Source organism: Zalophus californianus, chromosome 3 (genome assembly GCF_009762305.2).
Source record: "Zalophus californianus isolate mZalCal1 chromosome 3, mZalCal1.pri.v2, whole genome shotgun sequence".
Classification (NCBI taxonomy): domain Eukaryota; kingdom Metazoa; phylum Chordata; class Mammalia; order Carnivora; family Otariidae; genus Zalophus; species Zalophus californianus.
This window is the reverse complement of record NC_045597.1, coordinates 163102897-163121430: the sequence shown is the minus strand read 5'-3', so window position 1 is coordinate 163121430 and position 18534 is coordinate 163102897. Positions and strand designations below refer to the sequence as shown.

The 18534-nt window shown below is 34.4% G+C and overlaps 1 protein-coding gene across 31 annotated transcripts in view; it reads right to left on the bottom strand.

Moving 5' to 3' along the window:
- Positions 1-18534, bottom strand: part of ABI2 (abl interactor 2) — a 165092-nt gene that overhangs the window by 90874 nt on the left and 55684 nt on the right. For 30 of the 31 annotated variants that reach the window (XM_027589793.2, XM_027589791.2, XM_027589785.2 and 27 more), the window contains 2 exons: positions 10097-10264; positions 798-974 (listed from right to left, as the gene is read on the bottom strand). In XM_027589793.2, the coding sequence (XP_027445594.2) occupies positions 798-974; positions 10097-10264 (345 nt within the window). Of the gene's footprint in view, positions 1-797; positions 975-10096; positions 10265-17484; positions 17549-18534 lie in introns of those variants that run through there. The other variant, XM_027589795.2, reaches the window with a different exon arrangement.

Genomic DNA, 18534 nt, shown 5'->3' with positions numbered 1-18534 from the left:
TTAGTTTAAATTTGCTTATATAGACATACATCAACTGTATAAACTATACAGTTTCTCACGTATGTAAATATTTATTCAAAGTCACATTTGATAAGTCATTGCCTTTCAAATCACTGATTAAGGTGAAAGCTTTAACTTAATACTTAGCTGAAGCTCCAAATAGTTTCTCAAGTATAAATACCAATGTAAATGAAATTTATATGCACCTCAGTTTTGATCATGGCACTATACATATACAGCAGACACTCTAATACATTTAAAAAAAAATAGCCAAAATATATAATGGCTACATACTCAAAAGCAGTGGAAATATTAATTCACATACTACTTTCATCTACACTATTCTCACCCAAAATGTTAAGGTAAAATTATTTTAGAACGTTTCAAAGCACATGGTTGTTTATACATGTTCTTTCTGAAAATGCCAAAGTTTTGTTGATAAATGTTTGAGATAAGGTAGATACTTTAAGAACATGCTGAGTAATTTTTTAATCAGTCATATTAAATCATTAAAAGATTAGAAAAATTATACCACACTTATGTGCCCGATCTATATGAGGTAGTCTCATAACTGGTTACATAAACGCAATTCATTTAAAGATGACTATTTAAAACTTGAAAACAGCACTAAGAAGCAGCAAGAAGGATAAAATAGTTGCAGCAGCAAGGAATCTTCAGAACCACAACTGGGCCAAAACTTGGGCCTCCAGGAAAGAAAAAACAAAAGCTTAATTTTCTAAAGAGTTAGTTCCATTATGGACTATTGTTTTTAAAAGGTTGACAAAAATTATACTTACCTTTACTCCATGTCCAATATCATCTAGAATTGTATAGTCAATAGGTTTTCTAATATAACGAACTGGTCGTTCAAGATTGGCTGGAGCAATAATCTTATGTGTCCTTGAAGTGTTTTTATTGGTAGTCAAAATACCGATCTCTCTTCTTGCAACTTTCTCTTTATGAATATCAACGGTCTGCAAAATATAATATAAACACAACACAAAAATGTATAGCTCTATTGCCCAGAAAAATCAAAATATAAATGCTTATAGATTTAATATCATTATTCATATACTTAACCCCAACTGCTAAATTTTGTCCTTTTTGGACCTACTGGCTTTCTCCATTCTTACGCTAAAACAAGGGTTGGCAAATCATGGCTGGCAGACCAAATCTGGTCCACAACCTGTTTTTAACAACCTGAAGTGGTTTTTTGTTTTGTTTTGTTTTTTACAACCCAGGAGTAGTGTTTACATGTTTTCACGGTTTTTAAAAAGAAGAAAAATAATGTCATGACATGTGAAAATTAGACAGACTTCAAATTTCCATATTTATGCAAACTCCAAGTTTCCATAAATAAAATTTTATTGGACCATAGCTATTCTACTTGCTTACATATTTTCACACTACAAGGGCAGAGATGAGTAGTTAAAACAAAGACTGCATGGCCTGCAAAGCCTCAAGTATCTCTTAGCTGGGCCCTTACAGAAGTGTGCCAACCTGTGGGTTAAAGAATGCTAATTTTTTCCCCTCCGTTAATATTTAAACTAACACAATGATAAAGAAAGCCCCAGGTATTAATTTGGTTACATTGTAAAATAACCTGTTAGTATAATTTCCATTGGTGTTCAAATGCCTTTTTATTTACAAAAAAAAAAAGAGCCCTAAAATATAAATACAAAATATAAATATAAAAGTATAAAAATAGTCGGGATGCCTGGGTGGCTTAGTCGTTAAGTGTCTGCCTGCAGCTCAGGTCATGATCCCAGGGTCCTGGGATCGAGCCCCGCATTGGGCTCCCTGCTCAGCGGGAAGCCTGTTTCTCCTTCTCCCACTCCCCCTGCTTGTGTTCCCTCTCTCGCTGTGTCTCTCTCTGTCAAATAAATAAATAAAATATTAAAAAAATAAAAAATAAATAACATTTAAAAAACAAAGAAAGAAATCTGAAAGCTGATTATTCCTCTAAACTACTCAAGGTATGAAGGGAACTTGAAACAAATCCGAAGCCTCCTATTTCAACCAAAAGATCTTAAAAGCAACAGTATCCATAAGCTTCACAACTAGTATCTAAATGAAGCATCAAATCAAAGCCTGGCCAAGGTAGTAACCTTATCATTTTAAATATTTCTTTTTAAGGCAAAAATAATCTTTGAGCTTTTTCTGAGCATGTTAAGTAAAAATTACAAAATCTGCTTTTCTTTCCAACTACTTGGGAGAGCTACTGTAACAGAAAAAAAGAAATTTATATATTAGTGATAATATTGGTATTTACTTACTTTTAACTTCAGAGAAATAAAAATCTCATTTTGAATAATTTTTAATGAGTCATCCTGAATCATTCAAAACATGGGCTAGGAAGATTTCATATGTATTAAGTATGCTTCAAAATAAACAAAAACCAAAGAAAATATGGTACTTTTTTGGATACCTTTTTTTTATAACTGGTCTTCACCATATCAATAAGAGAAAATTTATCAGAGAATGTAATCTTCTTGAGACAGTTTCTATTCCAGTTTTTAGAAATGTAATTATCCTATTCAAAAATGAAACCATAAGGGACGCCTGGGTGGCTCAGCTGGTTAAGCGTCTGCCTTCGACTCAGGTCATGATCCCAGGGTCCTGGGATCGAGTCCCACATTAGGCTCTCATGCTCCCTGCTCAACAGGGAGGCTGCTTCTCCCTCTGCTTGTGTTCTCTCTCTCTGACAAATAAATAAATAAAATCTTAAAAAAAAAAAGAAACCATAAGAATGCAAACCCAACCACCCATAGAATTCTAAGTTTACTGCAAATTAAAATTCAGTTTCAAATTTTTGTGGTGAAAATATTAATAAATTTCTGGAGAACAAAAATGGGGAAGCAACTTTCCATATCTGCATTAATATATGGTTACATTTTATAGTAAGCACATATTTTTTAACTGTCTGAAAAAAATTGAGACTTTTTTTAAAAAGCACTGAAAACACCCAATCAAGCCTGGGAACTGGAGGCACTTACATACTACTTTTTTGTTCACTTTATATGCACACAAACACACAGCCCAAACCCGCAGATCATTACACTAAGGATAAAACAAAAACCAATATAGCAAAGGAAAATAGCAGCTTCTTGCGAGGGAAGGCAAAGTGCAGTGAGTTACAAGAAAACATAACCCTTCATCAGGAAGGACAATTTTCCCAGCACTAAACTTTAAAAGGAATTGGTTGGAGGAATTTTGAAGAGAAAAATGTTGCTTCTTTTATAAATTCTCAGTAAAAACTGAAGGCATGTTTAAAACATAATTCTTAACAGCATACATCCATGGAAAATCAAAAGATTTTAGTTTGGTTATATAATATTCCTAGTTGTCTACTCTAAAAGAATTCCTACATCTTAGAAAAACTAGAGCAGGGTTTCTCAACAGCAACACTCCTGACATTTTGATAATTTTTTGTTGTGGGAGGCTGTACCGAGTATTGTATGATGTGAAGAAGTATCCCAGTAGACCTGTAGCACTCCCCCAAACCAAGTTGTGATAACCAAAAGTGTCTGACATTGCCAAATGTCCCCATGGGGGGAATAACTCCTTGCTTGAAAACCAATGATGTAGAGGAAAGAATAAATTCACTTGTCCTTACATTATGCACTCATTGTTTCCAAACTTGTTACAAGAGTTGACTTAAGAGATTAATGTCTCTAGTGACTGGCTAAGTACAGATATTTGGTGTCATTAGCTTTTTAAAAACATCTACATTAATAAAAGTAATAAATGGTTAAGAAAATCAAAGAGCATAATTTGTATTCCTACCATCCTACTACCATACTAGGTTGAATGTAGGAGTTCTTGTGAACAAAAATCAAATATACATTCAGAAAATAGCTATGGTTTTATCTGGAGTCTGAATAATAACCGAAAACAAAGGAGGAGAAAATTTGATCCATAACATTCTGAAATTTTCAGCAATCACCTACTTCAAATTTTCAAAGCTTTCTTTTGGGGAAAATCATATTCAAACTAGATAGAGTAATAGAATGAACACTCCCCTCTCTATATATACCTAACATCGAGCTTCAGCACTCATCAACTCACAGCCAACTGTCAGTTTTAAAAGAATTTTTGTAAAGCTCCTATGATGTTTTTAATTAAAAAATATGGCTACTCTGTTTTTCTTAAATTCATAGCTTTCACTAATCACCACTGCATTTGCCTTCATAATATTCTTTGACATTACAAAACTAGAATGCATTGAAGTTAAATTTTGGAAGTACAAGTTCAACATTGATATTTAGGAAGAATTTTAATAGTAAGTAAAAAGTATTCCAAATTTGTCCTGGACTTCTGAAGTAACTAACTAGTTACATGACAATAAATTTATTCTTATTTAGTAAAGGTCTCAATAATAGCACTTACCTGTGGCAAGTAAAGAATGTGTTTAAAAAGCAAAGACTACCAAAACTAATGCAAGTACACTTCTAATAAACACCATTGTTTTTTGCTACCTGTTAACCAAAAACACACCAAGTAATATCACTGCAACTGTGTGGACTACTCTTATTATTAACAGATCCTTATCAATTTGTTTCTCTATCCTTCTCATTGCGACTGTCAAGTCTGATCTCACATGCTGCAGGCTCCCCCCAAGACACCTCAGCTATGCAGTGCCAAACCCAAGGCCTCTAAAACACCTATCACCTTGAGATAGTCATACTGGCTCCCAGCTCCCTTGCAAGCCTGAGACCCATTCTCACATTTCCTTCATGGATTCAAGCACATACACAAGCCACAACAGATATCAAGAAGGTACTGTATAAAGTACTTTGTTTTAGGATTATCCATGCTCTGTTGTGTCCCATTAACACAGATAATTGAGAGTTGACTGTACTGCACAGCACTACCTCAGGCAGCTGACCATATGTGTGGGAAAACATCTGCAAATAGCTATAGTGGATTAACTCAACTAAGTTGGATGTTTTCAAATATGTCTCCATTTTTTTATTAGTAAGTTAATGTTTCAAATAAGCATTTAATTATTTAAATGACAAATATGCTTTAAATTATTCATCTTCCATAAAATAAATTACTTACTACTAAATGGTAATTTTCAGTTATTCATTTTTTAATAAAATGATATAAACTATACATAAGAAGTTAATTTAAGAACTGTATAAATCCTACTTTCTATGCATAATTACATATTGATAGTCTTTAGTAGGACTTCCTTAATTTAAAATTGAATTTTGAAGGCAGTCGGTTAAGCGTCTGCCTTCAGCTCAGGTCATGATCCCAGAGTCCTGGGATTGAGCCCTATGTCAGGCTCCCTGCTCAGCGAGGAGCCTCCTTCTTCTTCTCCCTCTGCTACTCCCCCTACTTGGGTTCTCTCACTCTCTCTCTATCAAATAAATGGATAAAAATCTTAAAGAAAAAAAAAATCTTGAAGAAGAAAGTATTAGAATCATTTATTTAAAAAATAAAATAAATCTTAAAAAAAATAAACAAACCTGCCATCCTTGGGGCACCTGGCTGCTCACTCAGTGGAGCGTGATCTCAGGGTTCTAAGTGCAAGCCCCACAATGGGTGTAAGAGATTACTTAAAAATAAAAATCTTAAAATAATAATAATAATAAAATTGCGATCTTTAAAATCCCTAAGGTAATCCATATCGAGAACCTATCCTAATACTTCTGATGGTGAGTGTGGTATAAATTAGTACACTACTTAACACCCTATTATCCATTTACTACAAAAAAAGTCTGATACTAAATACTTGTAATCAATTCTATCCTGTTTTTCAAAACCTTTGACATTTAGAGGAGGAGTTACTACTTTGTTGTGTTGAACACAACTATGTATGTTCCTGATACATCTTCATGATACATAATTGGTAGAGTCAATGGAATTCCCATCCTCACATTCTAATTAGAAAATAGTTGTTACATCAGAGTGATAGAAGGTTGAGTTTAGTGGGGCACAGATTGAGGTGAATAGCAAAGCCAGCAGAATAGAAAGAAAAAAAGCAAATATAAATCAAGTTCATTTGTGAGAATCTCAAAAGAAAAAAGAATTCAAAATGGAAGATAGCTCAGAAATCATCTAATCAGTCCTACCATTTTACAAACGAGAAAACTGAAGTTCAAGTAGGTCAAATGTCAGGCAAGTCAGCAGAAGAACCAAAGTAAAACCTAGACCCCTGACCCTCCCCGCTCCCAAACCTATGGAGAAATAGCTAGAGCACAAGAGGCTGAAGAGTGATAAGGTTCTTACCCAGGAGACAGGAAAAAGATACTGATAAGGAAAGAAACCAAATACCTCAGAATCTAGTATCTCCTAGTCCTCAACCACTCTACCAGACAATCTTTACAAAACAACTCCTGATACCTACTACCATTCCAACAAACATGTGATCTTGTCTTTGACCTGACTGAACCTCCATTTCTTTGCTTCTTCAACCCAATCTTCTCTCTCAATTCTTGGAACCTACTATTTTTGCTCAAATTGGAGAAAAAAAATCTAGTCTCAAGATATTGTAAGAACTTCCTGGCTCCCTCTATAAACATAATATTTTTAATAAAGCATAAGAATAATAAAAAATATAAGTACCAAACATTTGGAAAAAACAGTATTTTAGAACAAGGGCTTGCAAACTACAGCTTACATGCCAAATCTGGCCTGCAGACTGCTTTTATATCACCTACAAGCTAAAAATATTTTTTACATTTTTAAATAGTTGTTTAAAAACATACAGAGAGAAGAATGAGACTGATATCCCATATCTGGCCCACAAAGCCTAAAATATTGACTATCTGGCCCTTCACAGAAAAACCTTGCCAATCCTTGTATTTAGAGTATTTACTGAGTATTTGCCTTGTAAACAGAAAATATTTTCTCATACTATAATCTTTCAGTTTAAAAAGTGTAACAGTTTTGATGTTCAACTGACTTTTAAAACAAACGACTCTACCTGTACATTAAACATAATTGAAAAATATTTCAATCCTTAAACCAAATGATAAAAAATATGTAATTTTCTTAAAAATTACTCATTTCTTAGATATAGCCTTCATCACCCCATTTCTCCTATTCAACCTCTCACCCAACATACTATTTTGTATAGAATTAACAGGTGTTGGACAGCTGCAGATCCCTCACCCATCCAGGGATTGTTCAACTCCAAATGAAGATGATTCAAAACAAAAATAAAATAAATAAATAATTTTTAAAAAGAAGATTCAACATACTCAGGGCTCTGACTCAGGCCCCTGTTATTTCTGACTACTAAATCTCTATCCATTCACCTCTCCCATTTTTCACTTATTCCATTAAAATACTTTAAAAGACAGCATTAATTAGACCTATTAATTATACGTAGATTTATGTGCTACTCAAAAATAAAGTGTTCTCATTAACTAATACATATAACTACAACTTAGGGTAGACTTATTCGCTTTCTTCCTCAAGACTGCTACTCTCCTCTACCAAAGTAGTACAGAATTCTAATCAAAACACAGATAATTATTAGGGAACCTGGCTGGCTCAGTCAGTAGAGCATCTGACTCTTGATCTCGGGGTCATGAGTTCGATCACGCCCCACACTGGGTATGGTGATTACTTAAAAAAAATAGATGATTATCTTTCACTGTCATTTGCTTATTGTCTTCTACCTTCACAATCTTCCTACTTTCTCTTACAAACTAATAACAAGCTGTTCATCCTCTTTAGGAACTCTAATATATTAATTTTTCTTCTGCATTTGCACTTCTTTCGATTTTGGGTCCTTTGCTAAGACTTCAAACATGCAGAAATTTTAAGACTTTCAAGTGTAAATTCAAAATTCTCTATCAGATTAGCAATTTGTCAACATTCCTATAGAAAACCAACTTCATCCATTTCATCATCATCATTTCTTCTAAGGGGTCTCTCCAGATTAAAATTTACCTCTCATTCATTAAAGCTCACCAATTAAAAAAAAAAAAACGAAACTCACCAATTCTTTGCAGGTTTCCCTTGTTTTTTACTTTAAGAGACACAGCAATACAACAAGCAGCAAATTAGACAAAATCTACAGAAGTTTATATAGCCCTGAGTATGTTGAATCTTCTTTTTAAAAATTATTTATTTATTTTATTTTTGTTTTGAATCATCTTCAAAAATCTACTGAGCACTTGGGTGGCTCAGTCGGGTCTTGATCAGGGTCATGAGTTCAAAGCCCCACACTGGGCTCCACACTGGGCATGGAGCCTACTTAAAAAAAAAAAAAAAAATCTAGGGGCACCTGGGTGACTCAGGCGGTTAAGCATCTGCCTTCTGCTCAGGTTATAATCTCAGGGTCCTGGGATTGAGTCCCACATCGGTCTCTGCTCAGTGGGGAGCCTGCTTCTCCCTCTGACCCTCCCCCATCTCGTGCTGTCTCTGACTCTCAAATAATTTTTTAAAAAAAGTTTATATGGGATATAAAGAAACCCTTACCATGGCAAATTCATATTTAAGATTAAATTTAGTATTAAATAACACAAAATCCCTCTAAATTAGTCTGATGAACTTTCAAACAACAGAAATATAAGTGAGTCCTCCCATATCTGATTTGATTATCTGGACGGTATTTTATTTAATTACATAAGTTAAGGTTCAGACTTTGAAAAATTGTTGGATTAGTCAATTTCAGAAGAGTCCTAAACTCTTACGATAAACAAAAAGAAAATATAATGTACCTTTTTTTATGATGCACATTTTAAAACTTGTTATTCCAGAAGAGTTCTAATCATCTAGGTATAAAAGAGTGTTGAATACTACATCAAGGGACACCTGGGTGTCTCAGTCAGTTAAGCGTCTGCCTTCGGCTCAGGTCACGATCCCAGGGTCCTGGGATGGTGTTCCACATCAGGAGCCTACTTCTCCCTCTGCCTGCCACTCTCCCAGCTGTGCTCTCTGACAAATAAATAAATAAATAAATAATATTTTTTAAAAAAATGACTACTACATTAAGTTACTCAAATAACAAGAGTGCTAAACTAGAAAAGCTCCAAAGATCTCAACAAAGAGAAGCAGGCATATCAAAACCTTTATCTTTTTAATGTTTTTTAAAATTCATTTTGCAATTACAAACTCGCTTTTCACTGAAGTATTTATTCAATTTTTTTAAGGTTTTTATTTATTTGTCAGAGAGAGAAAGAGCACAAGCAGGGAGAGCGGCAGGCAGAGCAGGCAGAGGGAGAAGCAGACTCCTTGCTGAGCAGGGAGCCCAACATGGGACTCGATCCCAGGACCCTGGGATCATGACCTGAGCTGAGGGCAGATGCTTAACTGACTGACCCACCCAGGCGCCCCTTCACCGAAGTATTTAAATGGCTCCAAAATACAGAAATGGTTATGAGAGCAATGACATATACATGCAACATTATGCAGCCACTGAAAATGTTTATGAAGAGCTTTTAACATCATGGGAAGATGTCTGTTATCATAGTAAGTTAAAAGACTAAAATCCAAAATTCTATACATAATATAATCACAGCTACATTTTAAAAACTATTTACAAGAAAAAAGTATTGAAACAAAGTCAAGCAAAGTAGTAAAGGTAAAAAGTTTGAACAGTAGAAAAAGGGTTTTTTTTCCATTTTATTCTTTTTCTATGTATTATGAGAATGGCTTTTAAAATGGAAAAAGTGTAACATTAATTTTTTTAAGTTTTATATAAAGATAATTCTGTAAGTTCACTTAGATTAATATTTTCATTATTGAGGTATGTACCATCCTGGTAAACAAAAATCCTACCAAGAAAAAAAAAAAGAAGTGATCAGACTATCACATTAATATTTTTTTAAAAAGATAAAGAAACATGAAACTTGGTAAAAGTTGGAAGAAACCAGACACATTTTTACCTCAAGGCTGATTATTTTAATATGACTACTGAATTTTAATAGAAACCATTAAAATCTCCTTCCTTGTAAAAAATCACAGATAATCACTCCACAAAAAGAATCAAAAACAAGCTGACACTGAATTTGTATTTTCCAAATCATACATGTGAGTTAAATCACACAGTAAAGGCTGCCAGCATTATACAGATAGCTTGTGTTTAAAAAGTGTTCCTCATAGGCAAAACAGAGAAACAGTGTAGTCTCACTTGTGAAATATGATTGATTGAAGATTCCATCCTTCGTAGCTGGGATGCCTGAATATCCAGCATCTGTAGAACATTGTTGGCCAAGGTATTTATCAGATAGGCAACACTTGCTAAGGACTGGGTGGTGTAGGCTTTGGTTTCTTCTAGAGCTCGCTGCTTATCTGCTGACTAAGGGGGAAAAAAAAAACAATCATTAATTTAAAGATAACTCAGTCTATCAATCTACTCTACAAAAACACTCATCAAAACCATTGTTTCTGAATCTACACACCCTAGTTGAAAAGGTTCTGAATGTTAATTATCAATATCATGTAAACCTAACAACTACTGATTGAGTTGACTAATACTTTAATGTTGAATAGGTACCTCTTCGTATAAATGCAAAGAAAATCCTATAGCCATTATTTAAAAAATTAGTTCCATTGGATATTTTGAACAATGGCAGCAAATATATAGCTTATCAAGATTACTGTTTGGAAAGGTAGCACTGATTTGAACGTATAAATTCTGGCATCCATTTTTCTACTTTCCTGAATTTGTCCTTCCCTTCCACTCTAAGTGTGAAATGTATCTATAATGTAATATCTCATTAAAGTAATAATAATGATAAAACAATTATGATAATGATAAATAAAACTGACAAAGTAAATAAAAATGGGTAATAATCATGATAAATAATGAGAAATTAAAATAAAAATAATTAAAGGGGCGTGTGAGTGGCTCGGTTGGTTGGGTGTCCTCCTCCTGATTTTGGCTTGGATCATGGTCTCAGGGTCGTGGGGTCAAGCCCCACATTGGGCTCCACGCTCAGTGCACAGTCTGCTTGAGATCCTCTCCCTCTCTTCCCCACCCTCTCCCCCCATCAATAAATAAAATAAATCTTTTAAAAAAATAAAATAATAAAAGATACCTTTCTTCTCAAGCATTTTAAGTGTTACAACTCTATGAGACATAAATTGCTAAGTATCAAAACAGAGTACACAGTAAAAAGTGGTTAATTATTTCCAAGGTCCCAAGGCAAAACAATGGTAAAGATACATATTCTATGCTGCTAAATGCTAGACACCATCTTCTTGTCCTAGTTCTAGAGAAAGACTGTGGTTCAGCAGAAAGTACACAAGCCTCTGAACCAGAAACCTTTTATCTTATGTAAGCTCTACTATTTGCTACAACATATCAATTTGGACAAAAGTAACAGTTTCTCAATTTCCTCAGTTACAAAGCAGAGGAAATAAACCTCTGTATCAACCATTCTAAGCAGTGTGAACACCAAATAAGATAATGAATGTAAAACCACTTTCTAAAACTACAAATCCTTCTATGTAACAACTGTCATTATCTCTCTGAGTGGTCATTAACTGTTCAAAAGTCCACTATGTTCCACTCTCTTCTATACAGTATAACAGTCAAAATTAACAACCTAGATATGTTTTTCCAGGGAGAGCAAAATTATTTTTCTATTTTAATCCTTAGTAATTTCACTCTCCTCAATACTTGAATTAACAACAGAGTTGAAACCAAATTTGGCTGAAGATAAATACTTTTTAAAAAACACTATAAAGAGGGGCGCCTGGCTGGCTCAGTTGTTAAGCGTCTGCCTTCGGCTCAGGTCATGATCCCAGGTCACGGGATCGAACCTCACATCGGGCTCCCTGCCCAGCGGGAAGCCTGCTTCTCCCTCTCCCACTCCCGCTGCTTGTGCTCCCTCTCTCACTGTGTCTCTCTCTGTCAAATAAATAAATAAAAATCTTTAAAAAAAAAAAAGCACTATAAAGGCTTGTAGATTCTGATTGTGCATGTAAGGAGCTTGGAAGTCACCACTGCATCCTAACAAGTAAAAAGCTCAGCACAATGAAAAAAAAATCAACAACTTTTCTTGAATTCATAGTAAAAGCAGCAAGTCATTAACACTTTTCAGACATTACTCTAAATCAGAGTATTTACTATAGAGAATAATTCAAAATTAAAACACTTAATTTGATAATATACCTTCTTCAAAGGATCAAGAGGATATTTGGAAAGATGTAATTATTTTCAATGCACCTTTTTTTATATTGATAGTATTTGAGATTTTTTTTGAAAAACAAATATCACTTCATGCTCTGCCTTTGTTCCTAGTCTATATATGAAATCATGTAGCTGACTGATGCTGTATCAAAGATATGAAAGTCCGTTTTATATTAAATAGGCTTTGCATATATCTACTTTTCTATGGAAGATTGAGGACCCTATAATGTAAAATGTATGAAGAAAACCTAAATAGAGATGCTGTTTGTGGCTGATATAACATTGATGTAAATCAACATAAAGTATGTATTCAGGGCATCATTCTTCTTCTGCAACGTAAAGTATGTATTCAGGGCATCATTGAAATAAGACAAAGGAACACTCTGAATCTTATAAACATATTGCTGTACCAATCGCTCTTTAGGAAAAAAAGCTGGCAATCCATTAAAATCCTGATGTATCTTCCTAATGGCAATTATGTCATAAAATCATGAATATATAGAAGTCATGAATATCAGCTGATGAGATTGAAACAAAAAAAATCTTCACAGATATCAAAGTATAGCTAACTCTTTCCTAAAAGGGCATACATTTACTGTACATCCATATTTACTAAATAGTTGGCCTCAGTCTTGAAAACCAAAGAAAGCACAACTCTTAGATCATTATATGAGAAGAACAAGAATGCTTCTTGATTGCTTGTAATGTTTTTTTTGACCAGGGAGCACATAGTGGATTTTGAAGTACTTTATTTGAACTATGTGTGAATTGAATATATTTTATTTAATAAAACTATATGGTTTCTAATCTATTAAAAGAAAAAAATTATTCCTGGAACCCTCTGAGAGGAGAGGACACAGATGACATGATTACCTATATAGAAATCCAAAAGAACTGACGAAAGAACTCTTGGAGCTAATAAGAGATTACAGCAAGGTGGCAGGATACAAGTTAATATACAAAAGTCAATTGCTTTCCAGGAGTGAGCAAGTGGAATTTGACATTAAAAACACAATACCATTTACATTAATAACCAAAAATATAAAACACTTAAGTATATATCTAATAAAACATGTGCAAGATTGGGGCGCCTGGGTGGATCAGTTGGTTAAGGGCTCACGTCATGGTCCCAGGGTCCTGGGATCGAGTCCCACATTGGGCTTGCTGCTCAGCAGGGAGTCTGCTCCTGCCCCTTTCTCTCCCTTCCCCCTCATGCTCTTGCGCACACTCTCTCTCAAAAAATAAAATCTTAAAAATTTTTTTAAATATGTGCAAGATCTATATGAGGAACATGGCAAAACTCTGATGAACAAAATCAAACAACTAAATAAATGGAAAAACAGTCCATGTATGGATTGGAAGATTCAATACTGTCAAGCTATCCATTCTTCTCAAACTGAAATATAGAGTCAAGGCAATCCCAACCAAAATACCAGCAAATTATTTTGTGTATATCAACAAACTGATTCTAAAATGTACAAGGGGAGGCAAAAGACATAGAATAGGCAATACAATATTGAAGGAGAACAACAAAGTTGGAAGACTAACACTACTCAACTTCAAGATTTACTCTATAGCTACAGTAATCAAGACAGTGTGGTACTGGTGAAAGAAGGGACAAAAAAGTTTCATGGAACAGAACAGAGAGCCTAGAAATAGACCCACATAAATACAGTCAACTGATCTTTAACAAAAGAACAAAGGCAATACAATAGAGCAAAGATAAGCTTTTCAACAAATTGTGTTGGAAAAACTGGACATCTAAATGAAAAAAAAAAGAATCTAGATACAGAATTTATACTCTTCTCAAAAACTAACTCAAAATGGATTACAGACATAAAAGTAAACTGTAAAATTATGAAACTCCTAGAACACAGGAGAAACTCCTAGAACATAACACCCATATCTGGGTGACCTTGGGTATGGCAATAACTTTTTAGATACAAAATCAAAGGCATGATCCATGAAAGAATTAATTGATAAGCTAAGCTTCATTAAAATTAAAAACTTCTACTCTTCAGAAGACAATGTCAAGAGAAATAAGACAACAAACCATAGACTGGAAGAAAATATCTACAAAAGACATCTGATAAAGGACTGTTATCCAAAATATACAAACAACTCTTAAAAATCAATAGGAAAAAATTCCATTAAAATATGGGCCAAAGACATTCACGAACACCTCATCATAGAAGATATACAGATGGCAAATAAGCACATGAAAAGATGCTCCACATCATATGCCATCAGGGAATGCAAAATGGTACAGCCACTTTGGATGACAGGTTGGTGGTTTCCTACAAAACTAAACATACTCTTACCAGATGAACCAGTAATTCAGCTCCTTGGTATTTACCCAAAGGAGATGGAAACTCATGGGTACACAAAAACCTATACACGAATGTTTACGGTAGCTCTATACATAACTGCTGAAAGTTGGAAACAATCCCAGTCTGTCCTTCAATAGGTAAATGAATAAAAACTGTGGTACATCATACAATGGCATAAAGAAATGAGTTATCAAGCCATGAAAAGGCACGGAGGAACCTTACATGCATATTACTAAATGAAAAAAGATGAATCTGAAAAGTCTACATACTGTATGATTCCAACAATATGACATTCTAGAACAGGCAAGACTATGAAGACAGTAAAAGATCAGTGGTTGCCAGGGGCCGGTCAGGGGAGGGATGAATAGGTGGAACACAGGGAATTTTTAGAGCAGTGAAAATACTCTGTATGATACCATAATGGATATGTGTCATTATACATTTGTCAAAACCCACAAAATGTAAAACAACAAGAGTGAACCCTAAAGTAAACTATGGACTTTGGGTGATAATGATGTGTCAACATAGGTTCATCAATTGTAACAAATGTACCAATCAGGTGGGGGGGTGTTGAAATCTCTGTACCTTCCTCTCAATTTTGCGGAGGATCTAAAACTGCTCTAAAAAAATAAAGTCTTAAAAACAAACATACAAACATACATTCCAGGATTCTGTTATCAGCTACTTTCAAGACAGGCATATCTATGTCAAATTTCACAAATGTTGATGCAAACAAAAGATGTATAAATTGAAACAGACTCTTAACTATAGAGAACAAATCTGATGCTTACCTCAGGGAGACAGGTTGGGGATTGGGTAAAATAGGTGAAGGGCATTAAGAGCACACTTATCATGATGAGCACTGAGCAATGTATAGATAGAATAGCTGAGTCTCTATATTGTACACCTGAAACTAATATAACACTGCATGTTAACTATACTAGAATTAAAATTTTAAAGTTATTTTTTTAAGATTTTATCTGAGAGAGAGAGAGAGAGAGAGCAAGCACAGGAGCAGAGGGAAGGGCAGAGGGAGAGGGAGAGAGAGAAGCAGACTCCCTGTTCAGTGGGGAGCTGGACACAGGGCTTAATCCCAGAACCCTGAGATTATGACCTGAGCCGAAGTCAGACACTTAACCAACTGAGCCACCCAGGTGCCCTTAAAATTAAAAATAAACTTTTTCTAAAGATGTAAAAATTATACTGTCATTAAACTTACTTATTTAAAATTGGAATTATGCTTATAAATTATACTATAAACCGAAATTTATTTTTAAGAATTTAACATGGATACCCTACAGTTAAAGGTAACAAAACTCCAACTCTTCTATTCTAGCTAATGTTTGCCAAAATTTTTCACACTATGCCTAAGCAGATTATTCAAACAAGAGCCACAGATTGTAGGATTTTTAATATATCAGATTACACCTATTTAAGAACAACTATGAGTGATACTAAATCACTCTTTCCCAAATGGAAGTTCACAGATATTCTCCGGGAATCAGCAGATCTCTTTAATAATTTTTTGTATTATTTTTTTATTTTCATAATAATGTATTTACAAAATTTTAAAATTCACACATTAACATTACATAATATAAATTACCAAATAACTAAGAAACAAAGCAAATTCAGCACTGCTTTGAGGGTCAATTGTGTTAGGCCCAAATCATCCTACTGTAATTATAAAGCAAATTAATGAGATAAAACAAGCAAAGTTAAGATATAAATAATGAACTCACACCAAATGATGACCAAATATACATTACACTGTGCTGTACAAACAAATGAAAGTTTTCTTACAGGGTTTGCAATTGCTTAAAAAACTTGGAGACTTCATTCATTCCAAGGAACCACCACAGGGCAAGTCCATCGTACACTCTGTAATACTGCTCAAAAGAATCAGTAAACCTGCTACCATAGTCAAATTTCAAGGACAACTGAGTTTTTGCAAAATATCACCCATGACGTTGCTGTTTCTGACTTATTTTTATTCATTTAGTTTTGTTTATAAATTTACTACATATTTATAATTTTTACGAGAGCTGTAATTGTAAGTGGTTTATATATAATTTTATGTTTGAACATTAAATAACATTAGCATAAAAATTAAATGTATTTTTCAAAATAAGTTAACACAGGCAGTCAGATTTCTTTCTTTCCATTTAAACGGTTTGTCCTTGGGGCACCTAGGTTACTCAGTCAGTTGAGCCTCCAACTCTTGGTTTCCACTGGGGTCATGATCTCAGAGTCATGGAATGGAGCCCTGCATCGCACTCCGCTCTTGTTGCAGAGTCTGCTTGAGATTCTCTCTCCCTCTCCCTCTGCCCACCCCCTCACGCTCTCTCAAATAAATAAATCTTTAAAAAAAAAAGGGGGGGGTCTGTCCATAAATAAATAAGTAAATAAATAAATAGGGTTGTCCTTTACACAAGCTTAAGAATTACTATGTCAGTTCTGGGGCACTTGGATGGCTCAGTCAGTTAAACACCCAACTCTTCATTTCAGCTCAGTTCATGATCTCAGGGTACTGAGATGGAGCCCTCCATCGGGCTCCACGTCTGGACGTGGAGCCTGCTTAAGATTTTCTCTCCCTCTTCCTCTGCCCCTCCCCCAGCCCAATGAGTGAATGAGTGAATAAAATCTTAAAATGAGTGAATAAAATCTTAACAAAAAAAAAAGAATTACTATGTCAATTCATATGTAAATATGAAAAAAGAATGCAAATACAGTCCTGTAAACATTAAGGTAATAGCCCCAGAATACATGTAGACTAAGGGAGATAAATACTTTTTTCTTGGTACCACAGAATAAGATTACATTTAATGAACTAGAAATAATTCATTTATCTGTGATACTCATTCTTCTACAAAATTCACAGACAGCAACTATTTTCATTAATAGAAGAGGCAAAAAATCTTGGGGCACCTGGGTGGCTCAATCATTAGGATGTTCCTTCTAATATCTATCAATACATAATTGTATATACATATGCATTTGTAACATTTTATACATACTATTTTACATATTTGAAATATAGTAAATTCCTACCATAATGACTTGAAGTTTAAAAGTTTAAAATGTTGGGGCGCCTGGGTGGCTCAGTTGGTTAAGTGGCTGCTTTCAGTGGGTCATGATTCCAGGGTCCTGGGATCGAGCCCCGCGTCGGGCTCCCTGCTCAGCAGGAGGCCTGCTTCTCCCTCTCCCACTCCCCCCTGCTTGTGTTCCCTCTCTCGCTGTGTCTCTCTCTGTCAAATAAATAAATAGAATCTTTTAAAAATAAATAAATAAATAAACCATTTATGACAAGTCTTAAGTAAGTGTGTAAAAAGAACTCTGCTCCCTTTTAAGCTTCAAATAACAATGTCAGGACACTTTTACATCATTATTACTTTACACTAATAACCAAAAGAGGCTCACAATGGGGACATGAGTTAATTTTTTCATAGGATAAATACCCTATATATAAACAACTCTCTATATGAACAACCATCTATATTTTTTCTCCTTAATTTGTAAAAAGCTTATTCCATCTTAGCTTCTAAGTCATGAGATTATAATACTGGAACCAGAACTTATTCAGAAATCCATAATTTTTACTTAGCCATTAACTCTACCCCTAACCTATTTCCAATGGGCATATTTGAGAGTGAAGCCATCCTCACCATTTTCTCTATCAGACCCTCTACCACTCAATTTGAATGTTAAGAACATTCATTTTCAAATATATAGCTACCCCTCCAATCCTTCAATACAGCAATTCTGGAACCACTTCAGCACGTGATCAACTAACAATATTGATACATCTGAGTCTGACGCTAAGAACAAATATTCTCTGCCTTCATCAGGCCATAACTGACCCTAAAAACATATCTCTATTCCAAGGGTTTCACTCTTTTGGTCTGAGCTTATATAAATTCCACTACATTTATAGCTCTAAATCTATCTTAGAAAAATAATCAAATATGAAAGAAGGCACAGACAGAGGGAATGGCAAAAGGGAAAAAACACAAAACTGATTAACAATACATTTATATAGTACATTCATATAGTAATGAAAATAGTTCTGCTATGAATTACTGAGATGGAAATATAGCTACA